The sequence below is a fragment of the Spea bombifrons genome, chromosome 5, assembly GCF_027358695.1.
Source record: "Spea bombifrons isolate aSpeBom1 chromosome 5, aSpeBom1.2.pri, whole genome shotgun sequence".
Classification (NCBI taxonomy): Eukaryota; Metazoa; Chordata; class Amphibia; order Anura; family Pelobatidae; genus Spea; species Spea bombifrons.
Genome location: NC_071091.1, coordinates 67,399,294 through 67,423,242, shown reverse-complemented (window position 1 = coordinate 67,423,242; position 23,949 = coordinate 67,399,294). Strand labels below are relative to the sequence as shown.

The 23,949-nt window shown below is 39.4% G+C and overlaps 1 protein-coding gene across 1 annotated transcript; it reads right to left on the bottom strand.

Moving 5' to 3' along the window:
* Positions 1 to 3,356: 3,356 nt before the first annotated feature.
* Positions 3,357 to 5,448, bottom strand: LOC128496553 (protein kinase C theta type-like). The gene is made up of 5 exons (XM_053466234.1): positions 5,376 to 5,448; positions 4,616 to 4,754; positions 4,320 to 4,511; positions 4,002 to 4,130; positions 3,357 to 3,684 (listed from the first exon to the last, which is right to left on the bottom strand). The coding sequence occupies exons 2-5, from the start codon at positions 4,727 to 4,729 to the stop codon at positions 3,550 to 3,552; spliced, it is 570 nt and encodes a 189-aa protein (XP_053322209.1). The 5' UTR covers positions 4,730 to 4,754; positions 5,376 to 5,448; the 3' UTR covers positions 3,357 to 3,549.
* Positions 5,449 to 23,949: the final 18,501 nt, after the last annotated feature.

The window sequence follows — 23,949 nt, the reverse complement described above, 5'->3', positions numbered from 1 at the left end:
AAAATTTTGATATGGAAAAAAAAAAAAAGTTTTAATCAGATAAAGTGCTATATGTTGATAAGATTTAAACATATTGCACTATATATTATATGTTTTTTCCTATATGGATATAGATCCTACGTTATGAGAATGAAGGTGCCAAATTTTAATCTTTTATGCCCATCGGTGTAAATTTGATTTTGATTTTTTTTCTGGTTGAGACAGAGGGAAATGCAGCTAATCAGGCGCTGTGTACATTCACTTTTGTACTATTTATCGTTTATATAAGTCGTATTAAGTTGTGTTGTACATGGTTTGATTTCTTTGAGTAGAAACACATGCCCCACACTCAATATCTTATTATTGCAGGAAAACAAATAAGTCAAAGTTAAAAAATAACTAGTTTGAAAGCAGATGTTGTACAAGCAAATAACACACAATAGTAACGTTACATTGTGTGTGTTATTTTGGAACACTTTGTGAGTTGACAGAGAACATTGCTGTAACTGTTTACAGAGGCTTGAATGTATTGTGTACAGTATGTGGAGAAATAAAAGTCAATTAATGAAATGTTTAAATGAATCCATTAGTAATCACTGAAATATAAATAAACTTAAAGGATTTTATTAAACTGGGTGAAACCAAGATAATATATAAAGTATGCAAATGACACATTGGATGCTGTACAGGTAACTTAAGGGGTTTTAATTGAGTTTACTTATTTAGGGCTGTATAGTTTAAAGAACTGCAACATGGTAACATTTGTGTCATGCTGTAGGTTTAATCGTCAATGACAAGAAGAAGAGGATCAGCGTCTGATGAGTGGAGATACATTTGCTTTGGCAGTGAAGTTGAAGTTCTAGAGATCTTCAGGAGAGGAAGCTTGAAGGATGAAAGATCTTCCAGACATCTCAAGCCATTCTGGTAGCTGGAGAAAACAAGAATAAGAAACCTGTGATTATGAAAGCCAGGAAAATCATGGTAAGAAAATGACACGTTCTTATGGGAAGAATGAATAGAGGAGATGTTTAAGGAACAATGTGGACAAACTGACAAATACAAGATCAAACAATGTAGGGCAAGTGATCACAGAATGCATAGAAGATGAAATGGGGAACAAGACACAATTGTTACATGTAAAATGTTAGGGACAGGAGATACCGACCTGTTACAGATCTACTTGGAACAGGCTTTGAAGGATAGTTGACACAAATTCACATCTCAGCATCACACCTGGCATAGGTAACAAAAAAGATCATTAAAATGAAATCTCATCCTATGCACAAATCAAAATAAGTTGAATTTACAGCATATATACGGCCTGAACATACAGTCATCGCTAGACAAGAACCAATGGGAGAATAGGAGGGAGGAATTAGTAAAGGAAAATTAGCTTGTTGGTTTTAAATAAAACTAGTTATTGGGTAATGTCGTGTTTATGACAAATAAAAAGAAGAGACTCACAGACAAAAGACTTCCAGTGTGAAGGGTTCATTCCTCAGGCACCAGGAGAATATGACACAGACGCAAGATCTTCCAAGCAGGTTTGAAGATCTGTGCAAAAGGAAGAGGAATGGTTTCAGCAGCCAGACTGAGCAACCGCAGAATTTGTAATAACCTTCTTAAAGGTTTCATAACTTACAATGAAAGTGAAAACCTTCTGAAATGATTCAACTGGCTCATTTTGTTCCATGGTACATCGGATCATCCTGCATGTAGCACTAAGTCCAGGGGTATATATGGTTAACTTGGTCAGTGCTTGATCTAAGAGAAAGAAGAAATAGATGCCAAGAACCAGATAGACAAGTAACCGTAGCCCAAACATTAATTAAAATAAGTTATACATTTAAATATTTCCTATCTCTAATCTCAATAGTAAGCATTTACAGCAAATACAGTCTGAGGATTTACTTACTTGTACCAACTGTACTAGTAGGTCCCAGAAGAAGTTTCTGGAGAACCAATAATGGGATAGGAGAATGATTAAATGAAAAATAGCTTGTAGGTTTTAGTTTGCTAAAATCTAAATCCATGCAGAATTCTAAATATGAAAAGAAGAGAAACAAGAAATGAGTAATAAGTTAGTACATGTAGACTATTTTAAACTACCCATAACCTTTAGTAAGGGACAAGAGACTTACAGATAAAAAGACAGAATTAATTCCTCAAGCACCAGGCGACTCTGACAAAATCTCACATAGACCTACATAGAAGGAAGAGGGACAGTTTCAGCTACCAGACTAAGCGAACCTCTTGAAGATTTAATAACTTACAGAGTAACTCAAAAGACCTTCTTAAATCAATCAGTGCCCTTGTTTAGTTCTGTCTGTGGTACATCTCATCATCATGTTCCACTCGTTTCAGTCCAATTGGTCCACGCTGGATCTAGAACAAAGAAGAAACACATTTTAAGAAGCGGCTAGACCTTTTCCCTCTACTTCATTGTGTAGGGTAGGAATACTATTTGTAATTTGGTAGAATGGGAGATCATCTGCTGTGTTGTAGGTGCTTTTGTGTGATGTTGAACAAAATGACTTTGATGTTACGTAGCATGGAAGGCTGTCTGTGACACAGTATGACAGGTGGCAGCAGACTGCATGGCTCCCAGCTGTCCTGCTTTGCGTGTGGCCACTCAATCTCGCTGCCCATCTCTAGCTCTCTCCCAAAAAAAGAAGAAAGAGGAAGATCTCTATGGGACAGCAGGATTCAGAACCACATTTCTTCAATTCTGATTATATTCTCTGGTGTTTGGAACACTGGAGAATGCATGTGCAGTAACATTCTATCCTCCGTGAATCGGGACCCCGGGGGACAGAGCTTAAAGGTAAGCTCTACTATGCATGCGCCCACCCACCACCCCCCCTGCATCCCGATTCACTGGGGGTAAAAGTTGGGAGGTATGTGTTAGAGGCCAGATGGAGTCTCGCTGCTAAGTTGTTAGGCAGTGCGCATGTGCAGTAACATTGTATCCTCTGTGAATTGGAACACCGGGGGACAGAGCTTAAAGGTAAGCTCTACTATACATGCGCCCACCCACCACCCCCCCTGCATCCCGATTCACTGGGGGTAAAAGTTGGGAGGTATGTGTTAGAGGCCAGATGGAGTCTCGCTGCTAAGTAGTTGAACAGCAGGACAAGGTGCAGCACAATGATGTTGGACAGCAATGAAGTTCGCTGTGGTGTTGTGTTGCATTAAATGCTTTTCTGTGATGTTGGACAGCGTGTGGAATGGCTGCGCTGTGGTGTTGGACAGCTGAAGTTGAGGCTTTGCAGTGATGTTGGACAGCAGGTGGAATTGCCGCGCAGTGATGTTGGACAGAGCAGGTGGAATTGCTGCGCTGTGATGTGGGACAGCTGTAGAAGGTGGTTTTCTGTGATGTGGACAGCAGGTGGAGTTGCTGTAATGTTGAGGTAGGCGCTCTGCTGTGGTGGTGGACAGCTCTGCTGCGGTGGTAGATGAAGCAGGGAGGTGACATCCTGGACTGCTGGTCGTCGTCCAACAGGAGACTTTTCAGGCAAGATCTTCAAGCTGAATCCTGAATAAAAGAGAATTTATTCCCACCTCAGATGTTTATTCCCTCCATTTGGGGCTAACAAAAGACAGGTCAGGCAAATCCCAACTTTTTTTGTTTTTGTTACAATTAGCCCCCTCTACAAATGAAAAGGATATATCCTGGGAACTGAGGTGAAGATCTCCAGTTGGGTTCTGCAAGAAAAAAGCGAAAAGTTCCTTGATTTCAAAAACACATTATAATGTATACTATGGCGGCAGGTACGTAATAACAAATCGCTCGTCAGTTGTCATTAGATGGGCTCGTTAGCAATGATTAATTGGTGAAAGGAAATGTATCAAAGGCTCGGAAGAAGAAATCATATACAATAACTTTACATGTGTGTGGGGGTTCTGTTTGTGGACGGGATGTGTTCTTACACCATTATTAAGTACTTTTTAATGTTGAAGAGCAATAAATTGTGATATTAGAACTTAGTGGATCTAAAGCATTTTGTAATGGCTACACGTACCACCAGAGGCAGGTATGGGGGCCAGATTTTGCGTTGTTCCAAATGGTCCCAGTTCAAGATGCCGAAGAAGGGATGCACTCTTATATCACCATTCGTCCCAAGCCGGCATTCTGGATCTTTAAGCAGAAGCTGAGCAAGCAAAATAAAAATAAAAAATGGTTTTTGTATTCCAATTTCCTGACGTATTTAGCCAAGTTTTTGTTGAGTTTAGTAACCATATTTTGCCCATTCCAGAATCTGCTGCACTACAGTCCCTTATTGTCTATAAAAGTTCCTGTATAGCCACACACCTTATCAGGACATTTGTGATCCACTCACCTTCATGAGGATGTCTTTCTGATCTGCTAGCAGCCAGCTTGGGTACGGGATGTCATTGTGAACGGTGCAGTCCCGGTACTCCCTCTTGGGCTGTGATGATGTAACTGGGACCCTTCCCACCAGCATCTGGTACAGAGTGACTCCAAACGACCACCAGTCTGCGGAGGCGCCATATTTCTTCGTCTGAAAAACCTGCAAAACAAGTTCAATATGTGTAAAATGTAGATAGGTAATGCATTGTAAAATAATTAAGGTTTCGATTAAATATAGCATTAATCTAATTAATAAATTCTCACCTCGGGGGCCATATATTTTCTGGTCCCAACTACGCCTTTGGTTTTGGCTGCTCCGATGATCTTCTCCACAACGAGGCCGAAATCGCAGATCTTCAGGTGTCCCTCGCTGGTCATCAACACGTTCGCTGGCTTCAGGTCCCTAAATGATTCAGATAAAGAAGATGTTCATTTTCCTCTTAAGAATTCTGAAAGATTTTGAAATGGAATAAATGGTGAGATGAAGGGAACTTGGGGTGATGGAAGACATAAGACTCAACAAAAGAGCAAGAGAATGGAGCAGAAATATTTTTTTTAACCGATGAACTATTCCATGGCTGTGTAGAAACTGAAGACCGCAGGTGATCTCTGCAGCGTAGAACCTGCCAGAAGGACACAAACAGTTTAGTGAGTAGTTTCTAAATATTAGCAAAGGGTTATTTACAGTGATAGAGAGCCTCTGATTTCACTGCATTGGGATTAAAGCTAGAGGAGCCATTTAGACAGCATGGAAACGATCATTGACTTTATGTCTACTCTGTTGCTCACACTGCAGCACTGGTTCCCATCCGGCCGTTCCTCCTCAGGTGGTTTGACAGGCTGCCTCCTCTCACGTTCTCCATGACGAGAAAGACACGGTGCTTATTTTGAACATAGAGCAAAAACAGTTACAGTCATGCAGAGACTAATAGTACAGTGACACATGCAGATCTTCTGTAGAAATGGCGCATGGTAGAAGGTGAAAGGACAGGAATAGGCTGCAGAGCAACAGACAATTCCGTACCTGGGTGTGAAAAGCACCAAAGCCGTGGCAGAGGAATGGGCTTTCTGCTGCTAGCTCCAAGACTCGTCTTTCCCGCATGATGCCTTCTTTCCACGATGAGCTGCGTTTGATGATCTTAACAGCCACCAGATGTTTACTGCTCCTCCATGACGCGAGCATGACCTGAGATAACCAGGAAGGGGTGACACAGTTATAATTGATATTTGAAATGTGAAGCTCATTATCAACATAGAAAGGTGCAGTTTGATGGCAGATCAGATCCATTCAGCCCATCCAACGTCCTAATGTAAAGACTCAAACCGTAATCAGTCCTTGGTCTTACTTTATATTCAGGAGCCATATGCCTATTCCATGTATGTTTAAATTATGTCACTGTTTTGTCCTCTACCACTTGTTCTGGGAGGCTATTCCACCTATCTACCACTCACTCCATCCACTACAATATAGATGCGTAAATCTAATTTTAAAACTAGTCGTAGAATACTTAACCCAGCCCTAAAGGTTCAATGTCTTAATCTGCAAAGACAACCTGAGACCAGCTTTTAATGAACAGAATAATATAGGCTCCAGATGCCTTTTTAACATCGACATCTCATTTTATCTCAGACGTAGTTTACCTAATTATTCCATTTGCAGTTTTGTGTAGAAAGCCGACCCCAGAGCATTTGAAGCCTATTGATTTTAGTCCTTTAAGCATTTTCATTTAAATCTGTTACTATGATAAAATTACCTGATTCATAGAAACATAGAATCTACCAGCAGACCCATCCGGCCCATCTAGTGTACAGACTCACAGCTTAATCAGTCCTTGGTCTTGCCTTCTTGATTCAGGAACCATCTGCCTATACCATGTATTACCACTTCTGCTGAGAGGCCATTTATCTACCACCCTCTTGGTAAAGTAAAATTTCCTGACTTTACATGGAATCCCCTCACCCTTCACATTATAACTTCAGGATACCCCATTAGCCTTTAAAAAAACAACTAGAAATAATAATAGTGATCAGGCGCTTAAATATAGTTGAATAATTAAACAATTGTATATATATATATATATATATATATATATATAAATCAATATAGGTGAATATATACAAAAATGCAGCAAACACTATTAGGATAACCCCAAAAATACCTATCAAAATAAACAAAAATAGAATAAAGTGTTGCGCCTAAAATTGTGAGAAATAGCGATTTGTTAATTATTCCAATACAAGTGCAATATAATAAAAAATAAACAAATACTTATATTTGTTTCCAGTTTTCGTTCGTTGTGTCAATATCGCGTGTCAGTATATAGAAACATAAAAAAACAAAAAATCATAGTGCTTTCCGCAAATATGTGAAAATCAAATATATCTTTGTATAGTGTTCCACTCACATGAAAATGAGCAATGAGTTTGCTCTGACTTGTTGGGATGTATAACGAAAAAATGCCGGCTTCGTTCCCGCCGAACAAATTGCTTTGGAGATGCCCTCCTCGAAAGTTTGCGTCGTCCACACAGCAGCAACCCGGGTTTAGCCGATATAAGAACAGAAAGGCAGGGAGGTGAAGTATAAATATATATTTAATATTTAAAAAAATATAGCGTGCTTTTAAAAAAGCAATCTATAGCGCATCTTAGTCTCAGCGTTCCTTTTCAAGGTAAACGATTTACAGATTTAGCGCGATGACGATAATCCAACACGCAAACGCGTTTCACCCAATAGGGCTTCTTCAGTGACGTGTTTGTTGGTTCTCTCCTCCCTCCTTAAATACTTGATCTCATGTGTGGCATGTTAATTGTCTCCTGTTACTTTGTATCCAGTTTCAATTAGTTCTCTATGACGTGTTAATTGGCTCTTGTTACATTATATCAGATGTCAATTAACTCTCTATAGTATATTTTTTAACCCTTGTTATATTAAAACAAATAGCAATGGTACATAATGAATTCATATGCCATAATATATATTTGAACAATCAATTAAGAATACATCCATACATTAGCACAAAAAGTATATAATATACAAAATTAATTCTAATCTGTCAGTATAATAAATATTTGAATAATCATTAGAATGTATAAATATTTATCAATTATAAAAATTTTTATCAATTATAAAATACATCTTCAATTAAGAATTCGAATATTTATTATACTGACAGATTAGAATTAATTTTGTATATTATATATTTTTTGTGCTAATGTATGGATGTATTCTTAATTGATTGTTCAAATATATATTATGGCATATGAATTCATTATGTACCATTGCTATTTGTTTTAATATAACAAGGGTTAAAAAATATATAATAGAGAGTTAATTGACATCTGATACAATGTAACATGAGCCAATTAACACATCATAGAGAACTAATTGAAACTGGATACAAAGTAACAGGAGACAATTAACATGCCACACATGAGATCAAGTATTTAAGGAGGGAGGAGAGAACCAACCAACACGTCACTGAAGAAGCCCTATTGGGTGAAACGCGTTTGCGTGTTGGATTATCGTCATCACGCTAAATCTGTAAATCGTTTACTTTGAAAAGGAACGCTGAGATTTAGATGCGCTATAGATTGCTTTTTTAAAAGCACGCTATATTTTTTTAAATATTAAATATATATTTATACTTCACCTCCCTGCCTTTCTGTTCTTATATCGGCTAAACCCGGGTTGCTGCTGTGTGGACGACGCAAACTTTCGAGGAGGGCATCTCCAAAGCAATTTGTTCGGCGGGAACGAAGCCGGCATTTTTTCGTTATACATCCCAACAAGTCAGAGCAAACTCATTGCTCATTCTCATGTGAGTGGAACACTATACAAAGATATATTTGATTTTCACATATTTGCGGAAAGCACTATGATTTTTTGTTTTTTTATGTTTCTATATATTGACACGCGATATTGACACAACGAACGAAAATTTGAAACCAATATAAGTATTTGTTTATTTTTTATTATATTGCACTTGTATTGGAATAATTAACAAATCACTATTTCTCACAATTTTAGGCGCAACACTTTATTCTACTTTTGTTTATTTTGATAGGTATTTTTGGGGTTATCCTAATAGTGTTTGCTGCATTTTTTTATATATTCACCTATATTGATTTATATATATATATATATATATATATACAATTGTTTAATTATTCAACTATATTTAAGCGCCTAATCACTATTATTATTTCTAGTATCATTTTATTTATTCCCTCATTAGTGAAGGCTGCTATATTAATTGAAGGCATTTGCAATTCTATTTTTGAATACCGCAATGGTTTGTGCTTTGATTGGGATTCTACTATCATGAATTCTCCATCAGGGGAGTATACACCTATTTCGGAAAGTCTAGAGGGTGTCTTTAAAGCTCTAGATAAATTATTAACGAAAGAAATGAAATATAAATGGGAAATTGCTACCCTTGAAAGATATTTAAAAGAGAAGATTACCCCGAGAGGATTAAGAATTATGAAACTCCCTACTATGGAGTTAGATAATATGACTTTCCTAAATGAGTGGCACTCCATCTCAGAAAGATGTACGATAGAATGGATGACTTTAATCATCCGTCTACGTAGGGAAGCTCTAGCCAAATTGGATCAAGAGATAATTAATATTAGGGAGAAATTACAACCTTTTCTCAATACTAAAGATTGCAATGAATTGTCTGATAAATGTACCAGAGAACTAGAAAAAATTGAACAAGAGGTTAAAAATATGAAACATAGAAAATATGAGAGATAAAAATGATTATGCGAATGATAAAGTAAGAACATATATGAGGAGAGAGACCCCTAAATCACATTATGAAGATAAAAAAACAACTAGTAATAGATATGTAGGTAGGATAAATAGTCACGATAAGTTTATTCCAGTAACTAGGAATAAAAGAAATTATAACAATGAGACTAAAGACAATAATAGTAATAGATGTAAAGGTACATATGAGAATCATAATTATGACAATAGAACGTCGAGTCATTATAGAAATCCACAGAGGAATGCTCCCTTCAAACAAAATACCCCCTATAAACAAAGTAACCCCAATATAATTCCCTTAAAAAATCGATATGAAAGGTTAACTAGTTATAGAGAAGAGAAAGATAATTTCTCTCAAGACCCTTCTTTTTTAGGGGATGGAATAGCAAAGACACAATGGAGAAATATAACGCCAACACCCCTCTCAAAGAGAGGGAGATCATTACAAAAAGTGGGTGCCGTGGGGGGCGAAAATTATGGAGGAGAAAAGAGAGGACGCCTGTGGAACCAATAGGTATTTTTTATCTATCCTCACACATTCTATCACAGGATGAAATTAAACTTTTGAATAGGGGGCTGAAATTTGCACCAAATAGGAACTTTAATTCTTTTCATGCATTTATAGATGTACAAAAGTTTTCTAGACGTTTAACCGTAAAAAAATTTTTTTAAATAACCCTATAGAACATACTGACACATCTATTCGTACAGAATATAAACACACAATGTTGTCCAAGAAATCTCATTTTTATCCAGCATATTATAAGTCACCAGCTATAGATATTTTTGAAAAATCGATTATTGAGGAGATAGATAAATTATCAAAAAGGAAAATACATTATTCTTCCAACAATTTAACCCCTAATGAGACTCTTGCTTTGAAAAATCTTAGAACTAATAAAACTATAGTAATAAAACCAGCCGACAAGGGAGGTGGTCTGGTTTTGATGGATAGACATCAATACATTAACGAAAGTCATAGACAACTGAATGATCCCCTTGTCTATAAAAAACTTAAAAGTAATCCTATCAATGAAATGAAAAAGAGCTATACTCATTTATTGGATCTAGGAAGGCAACAGTGCATTTTGAATAAAAAGGAATATCAATTTTTAAATGCATTATATCCTCCCTGCCTTTCTGTTCTTATATCGGCTAAACCCGGGTTGCTGCTGTGTGGACGACGCAAACTTTCGAGGAGGGCATCTCCAAAGCAATTTGTTCGGCGGGAACGAAGCCGGCATTTTTTCGTTATACATCCCAACAAGTCAGAGCAAACTCATTGCTCATTCTCATGTGAGTGGAACACTATACAAAGATATATTTGATTTTCACATATTTGCGGAAAGCACTATGATTTTTTGTTTTTTTATGCTTCTATATATTGACACGCGGTATTGACACAACGAACGAAAACTGGAAACCAATATAAGTATTTGTTTATTTTTTATTACATTGCACTTGTATTGGAATAATTAACTAATCACTATTTCTCACAATTTTAGGCGCAACACTTTATTCTATTTTTGTTTAAAAAAACAACACATGCACATTTTTCTGCATCTTTTATTATAGCGGAAATAAACATCATTTTATCTTTATACCCGGCACATCCTGATGTATGAATGACACCAATACGCTTGCACATCCACTTTTCCTTAATCTGGCAATATGGACACTCAGTAGGCCTGGCAGTCTCTGGTATATACTGAACATTTCACTCATTACTGTTCCATTTAGTTACAAAGATAAAGTTAAGATCGTTTCATATTAATGAATGAATGATGTATGACGTGAGTGACAGCTGCATGAGCCAATCAGTATCTCCCAACTGCCTAACTGCCGCCACCATGTGGAGTGTCCAGTAACTGCTCAGTGTGCTTCTCCTGTATGATAGACACCGGATACAATGTATCAAGCTCTACCTTTGCTGCTCTCACAGTCCAAACCCGAGGATATCGTCTCCCAGCCTTAAGTGTAAAGCTTAAAGTGTAAAGTGTGTGTTTGGAATGAGTGAAAATAAACAGCTTTTGGAGGCATATTGGAGGCCGTACCGTCTATAATATGGGCTGTGTCACTGTTTTCCCTACCTAGGATGATCCCAGAAGTAAGAAAAAGGCATGTTTAATGTGTTTTTTTGTTACATATTTCCCTTAAAACTCTTTCTGTACCCCTAGATAAAATAAACATGTTACTCACTTTGCCAAATCCACCTCTTCCCAGCTCAGAATAGAAGGTGAAGTCTGCGAGGCTGAGGGGCTTCCTGGGTCCATCTTCTGATCCGCTGGGCTCTCCTGCAGGGCTCTTCTTCCTCTTCTTTCTTCCGCCGTCTGTCTCGCTTCCTTGGGAGCTGTGTTTCTTCCGTTTTTGCTGGTCGTCCCGGGGTAGATGTTCGGTCCTCTCTCCCTCCTCTTTTCCCGGTGGTTCTGGGTTCTTCGGGTCTTCATCCTGTCGTCTACGTTTCCAAGCCGCTAGGAATGGCATTTCTCAAAATAAAACGCTGTTCTCGCACCAATAGTATACACCACTGGGAATCAAGAACTGATAGCTTATAACTGCCATTTGCCCCATATATATAGGCTGTCACATATAGAATACGATGACCTCATGCCCACGGCCGTGCGACTTGGCATGCGGGATTAGGGCGGCCATCTTTTTTTTTTTTTTTTACATTTCAAATGTGTTTTTGAAATATCGAAGTCCCCTTACTGTTTTTGATAGTAAAATATAGTGTTTTCATGAGCAATATGCTGATAGAACAGGGCCCCGGATCTACCGGCACCAAAGATCCCAAACGGACTAGCATTTTTGGATCTCTGTTTTACAGTCATATTAATCAAAATGATTGAAACTGACTAAATTACTGAAGTTTGAGCAAATAAATACCAGTCTTTTGTTTTGTGAAGTGTACTGAAAGCCATGCATATGGTACTTATATGTTAAAACTGATATAAATAAATTTGCTTCATGGGTAACGTATATAAAGATGTTTGATGAACGCTTCATCATTGACAAAGTTTTTGATATAGAATGCAAACATAGAATGCACATTAAGTTAATATCAATACAGAAGAGGTGGAATTAAAGCAATTTGTATACCAAGCGAACATGGGCTTATTGTAATAAAATATAACATTACAGAAAAGAAATATATTTTAATACCTAGATAATTTAAGGGGATAAATAAAAAAATTGTGAAAAACAGTTCTCAATATATAATAATTTTGCCGAAAACAAGAAACATAATGTTTTTCCAAGGTGACTGTAAAAATGAAGTATATTGGTTCTTTGACACAACTCTTAATTTAGATAAATTGCAAAAATGTAAAGCCCCAACCTGTCTATTTTTTTTTTTAAAGAACACCTTTTTTCGTGAAGCTTGGTTGTATAGCCAGAGGTATCAGCAGTAGACAGAGAGAAGTGCTCATGCCGTTGTACAGAGCACTGTTGAGACCTCACTTGGGTTAATTTAAAGGCAGTTATGGTTAATGGGGTGTTTATGGCAAATTTAGGGGCAGTTATGGTTGATGGGATCTTTAGGGTTAATTTAGGGGCAGTTGTGGTTGATTGAGTCTTTAGTGTTAATTTAGGAACAGTTATGGTTAATGGGATGTTAAGGGTTAATCTGGAGGCAGTTGTGGTTGATGGGGTCTTTAGCACTAATTTAGGGGCAGTTATGGTTAGTAGGGTATTTAGGGTTAATTTAGGGGCAGTTGTGGTTGATGGGGTCTTTAGGGTTAATTTAGGGGCAGTTGTGGTAGATGGGGTCTTTAGGGTTAATTTAGGGGCAGTTATGGTTTATGGGGTATTACGGGTTAATTTAGGGGCAGTTATGGTTAATGGGGCATTGGGGATAATTTAGGGGCAGTTATGGTTTATGAGGTGTTTAAGGTTAATTTAGGGGCATTTATAGTTAATTACATCGTTAGGGTTAATTTAGGGGCAGTTATGGTTGATGGGGTTTTTAGGGCTAATTTAGGGGCAGTTATGGCTGATGGGGTATTACGGGTTAATTTAGGGGCAGTTATGGTTAATGGGGCATTGGGGTTAATTTAGGGGAAGTTATGGTTTATGGGGTATTTAGGGTTAATTTAGGGGCAATTGTGGTTGATTGAGTCTTTAGGGTTAATTTAGGAACAGTTATGGTTAATGGGGTGCTTATGGTTAATCTGGAGGCAGTTGTGGTTGATGGGGTGTTTACGATTAATTTAGGGGCATTTATGGTTAATTACATCGTTAGGGTTAATTTAGGGGCAGTTATGCTTGATGGGGTTTTTAGAGCTAATTTAGGGGCAGTTATGGCTGATGGGGTATTACGGGTTAATTTAGGGGCAGTTATGGTTGATGGGGCCTTTAGGGCTAATTTAGGGGCAGTTATGGCTGATGGGGTATTACGGGTTAATTTAGGGGCAGGATTGGTTGATCGGGTCTTTTGGGTTAATTTAGCGGCAGTTATGGTTAATGGGGTGTTTAGGGTTAATTTAGGGGTAGTTATGGTTGATGGGATCTTTAGGGTTAATTTAGGGGTAGTTATGGTTGATGGGATCTTTAGGGCAAATTTAGGGACAGTTATGGCTGATGGGGTATTACTGGTTAATTAGGGGCAGGATTGGTTGATCGGGTCTTTTGGGTTAATTTAGAGGCAGTTATGGTTAATGGGATGTTTAGGGTTAATTTAGGGGCAGTTATGGTTGATGGGATCTTTAGGGCAAATTTAGGGGCAGTTATGGCTGATAGGGTATTTAGGGTTAATTTGGGGGCAGTTTTGGTTGATGGGGTCTTTCGGGCTAATTTAGGGGCTGTTATGGTTAGTAGGGTATTTAGGGTTAATTTAGTGGCAGTTGTGGTTGATGGCGTCTTTAGGGTTAATTTAGGGGCAGTTATGGTTAATGGGGTCTTTTGGGTTAATTTAGGGGCAGGATTGGTTGATCGGGTCTTTTGGGTTAATTTAGTGGCAATTATGGTTAATGGGGTGTTTCGGGTTAATTTAGGGGCAGTTATATTTGATGGGGTGTTTAGGGTTAATTTAGGAGCATTTATGGTAAATTACATTGTTAGGGTTAATTAAGGGGCAGTTATGGTTGATGGGGTCTTTAGGGCTAATTTAGGGGCAGTTATGGATAGTAGGGTTAATTTAGGGGGCAGTTGTGGTTGATGGGGTCTTTAGGGTTAATTTAGGGGCAGTTATATTTGATGGGGTGTTTAGGGTTAATTTAGGGGCAGTTATGGCTGATGGGGTATTACGGGTTAATTTAGGGGCAGGATTGGTTGATCGGGTCTTTTGGGTTAATTCAGCGACAATTATAGTTAATGGGGTGTTTAGGGTTAATTTAGGGGCAGTTGTGGTTGATGGGGTCTTTAGGTCTAATTTAGGGGCAGTTATGGTTAGTAGGGTTAATTTAGGGGCAGTTGTGGTTGAAGGCGTCTTTAGGGTTAATTTAGGGGCAGTTATGGTTAATGTGGTCTTTCGGGTTAATTTAGGGGCAGTCATATTTGATGGGGTGTTTAGGGTTTATTTAGGGGCATTTATGGTTAATTACATCGTTAGGGTTAATTTAGGGGCAGTTATGAGTGATTATGGCTGATGGGGTATTACAGGTTAATTTAGGGGCAGTTATGGTTAATGGGGCATTGCGGTTAATTTAGGGGCAGTTATGGTTTATGGGGTGTTTAGGGTTAATTTTGGGGCAGTTATGGTTAATGGGGTCTTTAGGGTTAATTTAATGCTGAGGACTGAGGGTTAAGTTTATTTAATAAGGTTAACTTAAGGTGCAGTTAGAGGTAAAGGGGTCAAACTAAGGGGCATCAAAATCCTGGGGACAGTGAAGTTTAACCCAGTACTTATTTATAAAAGTATTGTGTCAGTGTGCTGTGAACGAGTCTGAATCTATGAGGGCATATCTGGGGAGGACTGAATGGCATATCTGGGGTGTAAGGCATACTGGGGTATAAGGCATATCTGGGGAGGACGGAATGGCATATCAGGGTTCACAGTGGCATATCAAAGGGTATAAGGCATATAGGGTGGCATATCTGGGGGTATGTGGCATATCTGGCAGGCAGTGTGGCAAGCCTGGGCTCAAATGTGCATTACTGGGGGGGCAGGTTGGGAAATAAAAAAGTTTTTTTTTCCTGCTGTTTGTTTTTAACATTTTTTAACAAAAACGGCATTTAAAAGCCACTCACCGGCACCCCCCGTGAGATGGCGCCCATGGCACGTGCCATGGCTGCCATACCCTATATACGCCTCTGCACAAACTGCCTTTTTAAGGTCATGTCACAGCATCTCAATCGCACTCAAGTGAGGACTTTGACTAGGTCACTCCAAAACCTTCTTTGATTTATTTTGAGTCATTCAGAGGTGGACTTGTTTGTGTTCTTCGAATCATTGTCCTGTTGCATAACCCAACTGCACTTGAGCTTTAGGTCACATACTGACATTCTTCTTCAGGATTTTCTTGTAGAGAGCAGAATTCATGGTTCCATCATTCAGTAAGTCGGCCAGGTCCTGAAGAAGCACAGCAGCCCCAGATCATCACACTTCCACCACTCTGTTTGACTGTTCTTATTGTGGAATGCTGTGTTAGCTTTATAGCAGATGTAACGGGGCCCATGAATACTATCCCAAAATTCTTGGAGGTCATCAAGATGTTTTTCTGGAAATATGAGACTAGCTTTTGTTTTCTTTTTGGTCAGCAGTGGATTTTAGCCTTGTAACTCATCCATAGATGCAATTTTTGCGCATAATCTCTTATTATTCTGGAATTGTAAATTCTGATCTTAACCGAGACAAGTGAGGTCAGGAAGGGGACAAATACCTTTTCACAGGATTGTGTGATATATTGTTAGTGCAACAGAAAACTGACATATTAAAAAAGGACCAAAATATATTTTATATATTCAAGTACTTTCTTAAATATGATAACATTGTTTTTTTCCTTCAAAATTGCAATCTATATTTTTTTCATAATTTGAGGTCAAGAGAAAATGATCTGTTCTGACTGTTCGCCTAATATCTAGATAAAACATGTCCAACACTTTCTGGTATATTTACAAATTTAAAAATATAGTGTAAAAGTTTAAACACTTAAAACAATAAGTGTACATTTAACACATTTGCAGGTGTAAATAAAAACAAGTTAATTATCTAAGACAAGTGGTTTGCAAATAGGGTAACATATTGGACCTCCTATGTTAACGTTATTCCCCATATACAAGATAGTAAATGTGAAAGTGTACATGTCAAGACTCGGGTGATCAGGTCGGGTAGGAGCCCATGCGCAGGGGATACTTGTGGTTCAGTATGTAACCCACGGTGCATGATTATGCAAACAAAGATACCACAAACCGAAATCCAGGTAAAGCAGTGTATATTATGTATATAACAGGACCAGCAAACAAGGGTAATATAGTCTAAGCAAGTAACCGGACATATGGCAAAATAAAATACAGGTAATAAGTCTTTTGACAGAGAGCCCGCTTGGAAGGGCACAAAAGGCACACAGCCCGCTTGGAAGGGTACAAAAGGCACACAGCCCGCTTGGAAGGGTACAATAGCAGGGAGTCCACTTGGAAGGACACACTAGCAGGGAGTCCACTTGGAAGGACACAATAGCAGGGAGTCCACTTGGAAGGACACAAAAGCAGGGAGTCCACTTGGAAGGACACAAAAGCAGGGAACCAGGAACAGTACAGGTGCAGAGCCACAGCAGAAAGGTCCACAGACTTCAATACAAAGGCCCTAACTGAAGGGCAGGGCAGGTTCATAAAGGCAGGGCAATCCAGGTAACAAGGCCCAGCTGGATGTATTCACTAGGGCTCAACCCAGGTAACAGGGCACACCTGAGTTCTGAGTGCTCCAGAGGGCAGAGGGTGGCCACTAGTGGTAGCAGATGTAAATGGCACAGGTATGAAAAAGCCATGGTTCAGGCAGCGAAAAAGTGGTTCCTGACAGTACCCCCTCCCCAAGGAGCGGCCTCCGGGTGCTCCTGGGACTGTAGAGAGGCAGTATCAAAACCTGTGGTAAGAACATTTAGTCCTAGCACGTAGAGCTTTTTCAAATACGTGCAGGTCCTCCTTTCTTACTACAGTTCCGTTAGAGGCAATGACACAGTCTGAGGAAAGGTCATCTGCAGTGCAGTTGTAAGACATAGTGGTATTGGATGCTGGATACATAGACATGATGGCACTGTTCCGTACTCCCTCTTTCTTGGCTGTCCATGCACCAGGGGTCACGAAGCTGCCCTGTACCCAAGGCACCTCTGGGGGCCGGGGGGTTGTAACCGAACTGCACTGGTTCAAGGCTGGAGTTGCAGGCTTAACAGACTTCTGTTCACGCAGCGGTTGCTCGTAACTGTTAAGTTCTTTACGATGCACAATTGTCCCGTCAGATGCTAGGATGTAACCAGGAGCCCCTAAGGAGTGTTTTGCTGTTTGGGGTCTACGATTCTTATTCCTGGGGGTGATGGTCCCAACTGCACAAACAGCCGTGGGGTTATCAATTGCGGGTGTATCCGTTCTATCAGCAACAGAAGCATCTGAAGACACACTGTCCAAATCAGACCAGTCGGTTTCATCAGAGATGGTCTGGAGGTCATCAGACATGGCTACAGATGGTGCAGAAGTGCCAGGCACTGTGGATTGGGTAACCCCAGGATCACCAGGTTGGGGAAGAGATAGGGTGTGCTCCAGCTTTGATGCATTGCTGTTGTCACATGCAGGTTCCTGGGCCTGGGGTTTGTTGGTGTGGGTTGCAGAGGGTTTAGCTGGTTTCAGAGGACATTGGGTGATCCAGTGTCCCTTTTTGCCACAGTAAAAGCAAGATTCCTCATCACGCCTTTGTTGCAATTCGGTTGCAGTAAGGGGTTCACGTTTCCTAGGAGATTCCTTTTTGATACTTGGAACAGGCTTGTTGGGTTTCTCAGGTGATGTAGCAGGTGTAGGTGAATGGTCTTCATGAGAGTGATTGGAGTTGGAGTCCCAGATTTGCATTAATGATTTGCACAGTTCAAGCAAGCATTCTCCTATCACTTTGATTACTGAAAGTAACCCCGCTGACTCCTTGTAATGGCCTTTGTATTCTGTCAGGACTCGGGTGATCAGGTCGGGTAGGAGCCCATGCGCAGGGGATACTTGGGGTTCAGTATGTAACCCACGGTGCATGATTATGCAAACAAAGATACCACAAACAGAAATCCAGGTAAAGCAGTGTATTTTATGTATATAACAGGACCAGCAAACAAGGGTAATATAGTCTAAGCAAGTAACTGGACGTATGGCAAAATAGAATACAGGTAATAAGTCTTTTGGCAGGGAGCCCGCTTGGAAGGGCACAAAAGGCACACAGCCCACTTGGAAGGGTACAAAAGGCACACAGCCCACTTGGAAGGGTACAAAAGGCACACAGCCCACTTGGAAGGGTACAAAAGGCACACAGCCCGCTTGGAAGGGTACAATAGCAGGGAGTCCACTTGGAAGGACACAATAGCAGGGAGTCCACTTGGAAGGACACAATAGCAGGGAGTCCACTTGGAAGGACACAATAGCAGGGAGTCCACTTGGAAGGACACAATAGCAGGGAGTCCACTTGGAAGGACACAAAAGCAGGGAACCAGAAACAGTACAGGTGCAGAGCCACAGCAGGAAGGTCCATAGACTTCAATACAAAGGCCCTGACTGAAGGGCAGGGCAGGTTCATAAAGGCAGGGCAATCCAGGTAACAAGGCCCAGCTGGATGTATTCACTAGGGCTCAACCCAGGTAACAGGGCACACCTGAGTTCTGAGTGCTCCAGAGGGCAGAGGGTGGCCACTAGTGGTAGCAGATGTAAATGGCACAGGTATGAAAAAGCCATGGTTCAGGCAGCGAAAAAGTAGTTCCTGACAGTACACCAGCGCTATCCCTAATTGACCTCCATCCTTATAAATTGTCATTAATGAAGAGGAGGAATTTAAGATCAAAGAAGAATTTAAATGATCAAAAAACATATGGTAACATTATTTCTTGGCCATTTCTGCTGTGTCCAAAATTACAATGTGAAGCCATCTTGTGGATGAATACTACAATAACAGTCACTTCATTTGGCCAACAACACCACAAAATGTTTTATTTATTTTGAGTATTTCAAATGAGATCGTTTTTAAAATCACCATAGAGTTCTATGTTAGCTAAGGGAATATTGGGTATATTTACACAGGACACCCAACTGTCCTTTTTTAAGCAGCACAGTCCCAATTTTTAGAAGCTGTCCGGCTTTTGCAGGATATCATGGGTCAGTAAGGGAGATGAGAAGGTCTGTCCACGGAGCTGTGCAATCACTCGATGTTTGTGCTATGGCAGTACAGACCTCAATGTCAGCTCTGACAGGGTCACTTTGCGATGTATTGAAACACATCATCACTATTTGATGTCATAATCCCAAAGTTCTGCTTAGATGGTCTCCCCACCTCTAATGGCACGGCCCAACTTTGGACATCTGAAATGTCATCACCTTCTGTGATTTGCCTCAGCACCTCAGCAATTCACCTCAGCAATTTGGTTATTGGCAAACCTTGATTATTTAAAGAGAATAGATCCAAATTCTGTAAAATCACCAAAAACAAAAAGGGATACTATATATTTGTATCATTCACCTCTGACAGGCAAAACGCATTGAAGACATAGGGATAATAACAAACTTACGATTTTAATTGTGTTTTATATATACCTTATTTATTGGAAATAACATTGCAATCTTACATTCTGAACTTATTTCTGGCACCTATTATATCTACTGCTGTACTGTTACTTTGGGTGCATCTGAGCCCTAATTAGGTTCTTTTCAGCAGCCTTCTATCTCATTCCTTTTGTTTTTTCTGTTTTTCCTTCTCTTCTGTCCTCCTCTTCTCTCTTTGTATTCACTAAACCCACTCCAGGCACAGGCCTACACACATTATCTTATTTATTAGTATAGAGCAAGAAAGCAAAATGCTGGGGTTGGTCAGCAATACAAAGTATCTTCCCTGTCCAGAACACCCTGAACTGTTTTGTAGAAATGCCAATATTGTAGGATTAATAGTACATAAAGCACTTTTCTAGAAAGCACATGGAAGAGAATATACATATTTAAGAGCAGAAAATATTTACCTTTGTTAATAAATGTGCTGCATGTTAAGGTCTATGTAGAACATCTCCAGGATCAGATACACACCCGGTCCAAATACACTGAAGGCCTGTGCGCATAGAGGAGGTACCGTGCATGTGTATTCTTCATGTGTAGAATGCCAACTTTTTGTGGTTCATCTATATGTTTTAAAGGGCACAGTTCACTATTTTAATTGGGATGTCTTCTAGTACATTTTGTAGGCCTGTTCCATTTCATCATCTGTCATATCTGGACTTTTTTTTTTAGATCCCTAGTTTGATGACGTCCAATATCCTTTTTAGTCCCCATCTAAATTGTCTTCAAACACATTTTCTATGTACTATAATGAGAGTGAAACACTAAATAATTGTAATATTTCAATCACTAGGGGAGGAATCATGGCCATGTACAGTGGACCTCACAATGCCATCTGCGAGGAGGTAGCAACAGTACAGTAAATCAGCAACACTGTTTAGATCACAGTGGGACAAACGTGTTACTCTCCCTTTACTCTCCCTTTACAACAAAAAGGAATACAGAATACAGCCCAAGAAAAACAGGAATTCACAAAAAATCTTTATTCAGCAAGTCATTTTCAATCCAGATTTAAAAAACATACATTCTGAAATATTGACTTGGTGCGAATGTGCTACATTGCCATTCTTTCAATAGCCAGATAATATGCCAGTCACTTAAATCTATTTTTTGCATGGTGGGCAAGGCAGTCTGTATGTTCCCTTTTGCCATCATGGTAAAGGCTCGACTGGTTACATGATTGATTCTGCCGAACCTAGAATTGAGTTAATTACATGCAAGTCCAAAGCATTGCAGTGCATAATAAACGCATAAACCAACATCAAGCCATTGCAAATATTGATGTACGTAATGTATTTATCGCCCCTGTCCATTTAAAAGGTAAATCCCCCAACTCTTTGATATAATGTGAAAAATGAAGGCTGATGTCCTGACCATCCACAAATAGCATAGTGAACACCTATACAATTTACATGAGCTTTCCATACATTTTCCTTCACAGCACAGAAACTCATATTTTCCCCTCACAATTACATTTTGCCAACATAAAGAAACCCCACCTCAATTCACATGGACACTTATTTTAAGGTGATTACTGTTTGTATACAGTATTCCAGGTCCAGTTTGCCATATAATATATTGGCTTTGTTGTAAGATTAGACTACCCTTCCATTTCTGTTTCTTACATGGTCAATTCCTTTTGTAATCTGAAGATTCTACAATTGTAAATTGTAAAATTACTTAATTTGATTATGTCATAGAGTAAACTGGATTCATTCAGTATCAGTTTCCTTCCACTACCAGAAAGATTTGGAATTTGCATACACATTTCAAGCAAATTTTGTGATGATTATACCTTCAAATGCCTTTAAACTGTATTAGATTGCATGCTTGTGAGAACATGTACGTTTCTTCTTCAGGTATTATGAAAAGCGCTAAGTAGTCTCACAAGATTACAATCTAATGTAATTAGTTAGCTAATAAAGGTATCATCTTCACCAGATTTTCTTATTTCCATTCTACAGCTACAATCGCACTTCGCACAATCGTATTGCTACTCTCTTTCTTCTTTTTGAGGACAGGGACTCTACTGGCCGAGTGCTCCTTGTTCTGATCTGTACTCCTTTTTGCGGTGTTAGTGCAAGCTGTTTTCAGTCTTTTGAAAAACTTGCGCAGTTTTCTGGGGCAGGATCTCTTTACAATCCACCTAAGTCCATGGAGGAAACAACACTCCTCCATAGCTCTCCTTTTAAAAGGTTCTCCTTTTAAATCTCAACAATCTCTGATGTTCTTGGTAACAACACTTCAAGCCTGCTATGAGTAGCTGCTTACAAGTGCCGAGCGCCCAAATACACTGAGGAAGCAGGTCAACGCGTTCCAGCTTTACAGTGATATTGATGTCACAATTCACTGCTCACATTGTGAGATCACAAGGATGACTCTTCTGCTTTATGGATTTAAATACTCTAGTGGATTCCGTTTAATTTATTGATGGGGCATCTTTGTATCTATCATATAAAATGACCAGGGTGTTACTGTTTGGTGAATTTAGATACTGCATACAAATGTCCCCATCCTGCATGAAAAAGCCATAAATTATTGTAATGAGTTGTCTCATTTCTTGCCCTCTCATTGGTTTGAGATGGAAAGGAAAAGGTTGCAGTTTTCTAGACTTCCCTAAAAAAAAAACAAAAAAAAAACCATTCAATAAATGTTCAAACTGCTTACATTTAGCCGCTGGCCACTTGGACGTCCTCACCTCCTGTGTGTAAATGAAAATTGGGGTAAGAAGTATCTGTCTGAAACGATAATCTTTCCATTTGAAAGTACCGAGTACTGTTTGATGACATAACTACTTATGCAGGCCTACACCGTACACCCCAACCATCCTGGATTTTGCAGGGCAGTCCCAATTTTCAGACCTAAAATCTTCAATCTCCTGTTTGTTGTGGCATTAAAAATGTGTTACTAGTATTACAGTAAAAGTTTGTTTTTGGTTTTTTTTGCCATGTCTGTGCAGCTGCATATTAGCCATTTGTATGAGTTCAGTCTCTGTTGTTTTAGCCCGTGGGGAACCAATGTCTTAGAGGGACATTTAGGTAAATGAGGAATTGGATTTTTAGTTGTTAAGACTTTAGTGCCACTGCCATAAATAACCCACTTTTCTTCAAGGCTAAACATCCTTATTGTATATACAGCCTGTGGCGTATTCTGGCCGAGGCTCACAGTCCAGAGACACGTTTTAATGTTTTAATGCACTCCTGACCAAAAACAAAACAAAGGCTCGTCTCCCATTTGGCAAAAAAAAATCTATACTATTGATGGAACCATGATGGAAAAAACCGAAACAAATACCGTATTTGCTCGATTATAAGACGACCCTGATTATAAAACGACCCCCCAAAATCTAAATATTAATTTAGGAAAAAAACAAAAAGCCTGAATATAAGACTACCCTATAGGAAAAAAAGTTTTACTAGTAAATATTAATTCATGTTAACAATTTTTTCATATTTAATAAAAGCTATGATTGAGAAAAATATATATTTTTTATTTCCTTTTATTTGCCAACCTGCCCCCCCCAGTTATGCACATCTGCCCCCAAGGTTGCCACTCTGCCCCCAGAAATGCCTTTATCCCCCTTTATTTGCCACTCTGCCCCATTATGTGCCTTTTAACCCTCTATATGCCACTCTGCCTCCAGAAATGTCTTATACCCTCCTATATGCCACTCTGCCACATGATATGCCAGAGTGGCATATAGGGGGTTAAAATGCATTTCTGGAGGTATATATATAACTGCTAACAGCAATCAAACTCCTATCAAGCCAAGGCAGCCAGTACATGCTGGAACCTGGGGATGATAGGAGTTTGAGTACAGCCTCCCTATGCCATGCTACCCCCCCTTACACATCCATGCTATCACACACACACTCATTCACAAACATTTAAATACTCATTCATTCCATTAATCACACATACACACACACTCAAACCCGCCACCCCCTTACCTGAACTGCAGATCTCCCACTCGCAGACTTCTGCAGGGGCCCGGCTGTGCAAGCAACTTCTCTGGCCCTGCCCCCAGAGGAAGGAGGGGGAGGCAGAATTATGTGACACTCTGCTAGCTTCCTGCTGCTAATAGAAGAGACGCTGCTCGGGACCAAAG